The sequence below is a fragment of the Canis lupus genome, chromosome 32 (assembly GCF_048164855.1).
Source record: "Canis lupus baileyi chromosome 32, mCanLup2.hap1, whole genome shotgun sequence".
Taxonomy (NCBI): Eukaryota; Metazoa; Chordata; class Mammalia; order Carnivora; family Canidae; genus Canis; species Canis lupus.
This window is the reverse complement of record NC_132869.1, coordinates 39,143,936-39,149,308: the sequence shown is the minus strand read 5'-3', so window position 1 is coordinate 39,149,308 and position 5,373 is coordinate 39,143,936. Positions and strand designations below refer to the sequence as shown.

General features: G+C 52.7%; 1 protein-coding gene across 8 annotated transcripts in view; it reads left to right on the top strand.

Moving 5' to 3' along the window:
* Positions 1 to 187: 187 nt before the first annotated feature.
* The window catches only part of GRAMD2A (GRAM domain containing 2A), a 32,005-nt gene continuing 26,819 nt past the window's right edge, over positions 188 to 5,373 (top strand). For 4 of the 8 annotated variants that reach the window (XR_012022893.1, XM_072809473.1, XM_072809474.1 and 1 more), the window contains exon 1: positions 207 to 263. Coding sequence is in view for 4 of the 8 variants with exons in the window: in XM_072809473.1 (XP_072665574.1) it covers positions 223 to 263 (41 nt within the window). In the remaining 4 variants the exon portion in view is untranslated. Of the gene's footprint in view, positions 264 to 5,373 lie in introns of all 8 variants that reach the window. The other 4 variants (XM_072809477.1, XM_072809478.1, XM_072809482.1 and 1 more) reach the window with 4 other exon arrangements.

Here is a 5,373-nt window from a genome sequence, read left to right as displayed (position 1 = left end):
AGGAGGAGGAACGGCCAGTGGGCGGGGCCCGTCCCGCGCCGGCAGCCAATGGGCGTGGCCGGTCCCGCGCCCGCAGCCGGTGGGCGGGGCCCGTCCCGCGCCGGCAGCCAATGGGAGGGCGGGGGCGGGCCCGTCCCGCGCCGGCAGCCAATGGGAGTGCGGGGGCGGGGCACGGCGCTCGGTCTGGCCGCGGGGTCCCTGGCGCTCGCCGGAGGCTCCGCGATGACCGCTCCGAGCCGGGGCGAGGCCGCCGAGGCGGGCAGGTAAGGGGCTGCGGCCCGCGGGCTGGGCTCGGGGGCCCGGGGCTGCGCGAGGGGACGCCGCTCGGCGGGGCGAGGCGGCCGCGGGGTGTCGGCGCCTGGGCCCCTTCTGGCCGCGGGGCAGGCACTCCGGGCCACCGGAATTTGGGCTCCGCTGCAGGGATGCCCAGGGATGCCCCCCAGGGATGCCCAGGGATGCCCAGGGCTGCGCGGTTCCGGGCGCCTCCGGGGGCTGCGAGGTGTTGGCGGGGGCAGAGGGCCCGGCCGTCGGCGCCCCGTGCTCCGTCCCGGGGGATGGGGGAAGCCCGCGCGGCCCCGCCAGCGTCGCTGTCCGTCCGTCCGTCCGTCCGTCCATCCATTCGTGCGGTCCGCAGCGGAGCCGAGTCCTTCGTCCTGGCGCCCCTCACCCCAAGTCGGGCGCTTCCCTGCTGGTCCCGGAGGCGTCTCCCACCCCCCCACCCCCTCCCGCCGGCTCGGCCCGCCGCGGCCCCGAGGCAGCTCGGAGCTGTCCCGGCACGACTCGGCCGCACCCGGGCTGCAGGGGCCGCCGCTCCGCCTGGAGACTGATCCAACGTCGCGTCGGGAGGAGGGACCGTTCCTGCCGCGGAGCACGGGGCACGGGGGCTGGGCAGGCTGGAGGTGCTGCTTCAGGTAGGCAAGGGGTGCGGTCTCCGCCCCCGGAGGTCCTGGGCGCCGCGGCGGGGCTGCTTGGGGAGGACCGGCCGGAGCGAGCTGCAGGTCCCCGCGCCGCAGCCTGAGCCCCGGAGGCAGCCAGGCCGGGCCGCCGGCGCGGGGAAGCGGGTGAACGCGCGGGTCCTGCCCCGGGCCGCCCGGCTGCACCCTCGGGGACCCCCTGTCCTGTTTCCAGAGGCCGGTGGGCCTCCACCCAGCTGTCGTGTACCCTGATTTTCGTTGCTCGCCTCCCCCCTCGTCCTGGGTAAGGGTGCCCCGTCCTTGCGGGGATCAGGCTCCCAGCGCTGGGAGAGGCGCCCCGACCGTCTGTGAGGTCTTCCCCAGGTGCGCCTGTAGCTGGCTCCAAAGTCCAGCGCTTCTCAGAGACTAGACCCCGTAGTGAGGGGTCCAGCACACCCCCTCTCCTGTGCTCCGATCGTGCTGGCTGGAGTCCAGCCCACGCTGATCGACACAGGTGAGGGTTTGACAGGGCCAGGGCAGCGGTGAGCATCTCTGGGGCAAATGGACTGGACCTGGGTCTAGAGGGCAAAGCTGATGGAAGCTGTCACGGAGCTTCCAGGACTTTCCGCAGGGACCAAATGGAAGTTCTTCCTGATTTGCCTTAGGGAGAGGTTTCTGAATTAGCCTAGACTGGACAGCCCTGGCCCTGTCCATGCCCTGATGCTACTACAGGTGGCTTTCAAAATTCTGAACTTAGGTGAGCCCCCCAAAGGCTCCATGCAGAGAGAAAGACCTGTGCGCCAGCTCATCTCCCCCCCCCAACCCCAGGATTCCCGAGGTGAGGTGGGGAGTACTCAACATGAGTCTATGCCAGCCAGGCTCCCCCTGATCTTACTAGCACCTCTTGGGGGGCTCTACCCAGTCCCTAACCTGGTTAAGATGTAGCCTGGGCGCGGAAGGCCACATACTGTGTTCACCCGACCAGCATGAAGGGCCTTCCTCGGGGAATCAGAAGTTGGTTCTAAGCCTCACGCTGTTCCTATTTTGCTGAGACTTGGGGAAGAGTCAGGTCCCCTCTCTGGGTTTGTTTTGCCATCATCATAAGGTGAGGAGATTGGATTATAGTCTCCCGTAGGGCCTTTTCTATGATGTCATTCAGTGATTCTGCAAATTAGCCTCAATTTCCCCTCAATTTCTGGAGGTATTTTATTTCTTCACATAATTTCTTCTTTGCTAGGACTCCCTATAGAAAGTCCATGAAATCAAGGGGCACCTCACTGTCTTGGTTGGTGCAGCATCCGTCTCTTGATCTCCAGGTCATGAGTTCAAACCCCATGTTGGCTATAGAACTTACTTAATAAACACAGACACACACACACACACACACACACACACACACACACAGGCCCATGAAATCGAAAATGGTACAGTATTCCACTTTGGTGTCCAGTGTCTGAGTTTGGACACCAGAAAATAACTTGCTTGTCTCCTTTCCTGAAAAGTGAAAATAAGCCCCCACAATACTGCAGCTATCTCTGGTGCCAAGTGTAAGTTTGGCGTGGAGTCGGTCTGGGCCATTGTGCTGCTCTTCACCTGGGCTGCAGGACATCAATCTGGCACCATTTGTCATCACCAACCTTTGAAGCTTTGTTTAATCCCCCAACTGTTTACTAATGTAGGAAGGGAAGAAGAGGGGGAGACCAGAAGCCCCTGGGAACAGAGATTCCTGTGTGATAAGAAGCTAACCCCCCCTCCCTCCAAGGATTACCTGCCTGCTGTAGCACAGATTCCAGAAGGAAGGATTTTTTTCCCCCAAGAATGTAAGCCTCTACAGGGTAAGCTGTTTCCTCCCTTCTCCCTACCACATCGACACATTTTTACTGCTCTGGAAATGTTTGGTCATAGGGGCACCTGGAGGCCCCGTCGGTTAGGCATCTGCCTTTGGCTTGGGTCATGATCCCAGCATCCTGGGATCGAGTCCTGCATCGGGCTCCCTGCTAGGCAAAGAGTCTGCTTCTCATTCTTCTTCTCCCGCTGCCCCGCTCCCCATACTCATCTCTCTCTCTCTTGCTGTCTCAAGTAAATGTTAAGAAATTGTTTGGTCTATATTAGGACTGGAGTTTTCTTTTTAACATTTTATTTATTTATTCATGAGAGAGAGAGAGAGAGAGGCAGAGACACAGGCAGAGGGAGAAGCAGGCTCCCTGCGGGGAGCCCGATGCAGGACTCAGTCCTAGGATCCCGGGATCACGACCTGAGCCAAAGGCAGACGCTCAACCACTGAGCCACCCAGGTGCTCCAGGACTGGAGTTTTAATAACCCTTGGAGTTTGAGCCACTCTTCAAGTCCTAGTCTTAAATTAACCGCATGTTTCCTCAGGTGATGTTTAATATCCACTAGAAAATCACATGGTGAGTTTTTGAAACAGATGTGTTTCTGGCGGGCACTATTTATTTTTTTCTTTTTTCCTTTGTAAAATAATCTCTACACCCAATGTGGGGCTTGAACTTATAACCCTGAGATCAAGAGTCACTCACTCACTGACTAGCTAGCCAGGTGCCCCACACTATTTCTATTTTAATCTGAAATAGGAAACACATAAAGAATTAGTTTAAATCGGGGGCGCCTGGGTGGCATAGTTGGTCAAGCGTCTGACTCTTGATTTCAGCTCCGGTCATGGTCCCAGGGTCCTGGAAAGGAGCCCCATGTCACACTCAGCACGGTGTCTGCTTAAGACTCTCTCTCCCTCTCCTCTGCACTACCTCATCCCCCCTCTCTCACTTGAGAGAGATCTCAAATAAATAAATAAATAAATCTTGAAAAAAAAAAGAGTGAGTTTAAATCAAACACGAATTGGGACACCTGGGTGGCTCAGTGGTTCAACGTCTGCCTTTGACTCAGGGCGTGATCCCGGGGTCCTGGTATCGAGTCCCACACTGGGCTCCCTGCAGGGAGCCTGCTTCTCCCTCTGCCTGTGTCTCTGCCTCTCTCTCTCTGTGTGTCTCTCATGAATAAATAAATAAAATCTTTTAAAAAATAAATAAATCAAACATGAATTCCTTTTCCTCCTAACAGGGTGATGTGGGACATTGATGGTATATTAAAAACAGTCAAAATCGTAGTGGCCTTTTATTTCATGGGCATCTCTTTTCCTCTGACTTAGGGTCAGAGCAGCAGCATGGGTGGTATGTCTGAGCAAACAACTGGGACCAGTTATAAAGATTTTCTTTGTCTCTTCAGAAAAAAATTTAAATATTTCTATTTTGTGTTAACATTAACAGGATTATTCAATACTTGCCCGTACCAACCAGAGCCACACAAAGTGCTTTTTAAAATATTTTTTGAATTTAGAAGGACTATCCAGAAAAGTTATTTTAAAACAACTCACTGACAGGGGCGCCTGGGTGGTTCAGTCGGTTTTGTGTCTGATTCTTGGTTTCGGCTCAGGTCATGATCTCAGGGTCCTGAGGTCGAGCCCATGTTGGGCTCCCTGTTCAGTGGAGAAGCTACTTCTCCTCTCTCTCTCTCCCTGGCCCATGCACCAGCTCTCTCTCTCTCTCTAAAATAAATAAATCTTTTTAAAAAAGAGTTAAAAATAAAATAAAACAACCTAGCGACAATACCTCAGACTTTATATTCATACTGGGCTTCCTTGACTACCAAACAGGTTGAAAAATGCTTATATTTTTCATCATTAAATCCTTTTATTGCAGAAAAATTCAAACGTATATAAAAAGAGAAACTAGTATAATAAGCAGGATGTACCCATCACGCAGTAATTATCAAGTTATGGGCCAGCCTTATTTCATATATATGTTCCTCCTCTCTCACACCTGGATTATTTTGAAGCAAATCTAAGGTATTATTTGATCCAGAGCTATTTCGGTGTATATCTATAAAAGATAAAGTCTTTTTTTTTGAAAGATAAAGTCTTTAAAAAATATAACTACAATACTGTTTTCACACCTAAAAAATAACAGTCACTCCTTAGAATCACCAGTGAGTTAGCAACTAAAGTTTCCCCATTGTCTCATAAATGTCTTTGTACCATTTATTTAGTTTAATAAGGATCTGAATGAGGTTTATGCAATTGGTTAACATATTGAATCTCTATATCTTTATCTCTATAATGTAATATATAGATTCCCCCTTCCATTTCTTCTTTTTTTTTCCCTTGAAATTTTTAACTAATCTCCATACCCAGCATTGAGCTTGAACTCACAACCCTGAGATCATCAAGAGTTGCATGCTCTACCGACTGAGCCCATCAGGTACCCCTTCCTTGCAATTTATTTGTTGAAAAAATCAGATTATTTGTCCAATACCATTTCCCAGTTTGTTGATGGTGTTCAAAATGTTCCTGTGAGCCCTGTATTTCCTATAACTTGGAGTTGGTCAGATTCAGGAAGGTATTAAGCACTGGAGGGGTTCGGTTAGCACAGGATCATTAGACTTAGTTCTTTGTCTTGGGGGATGTTAG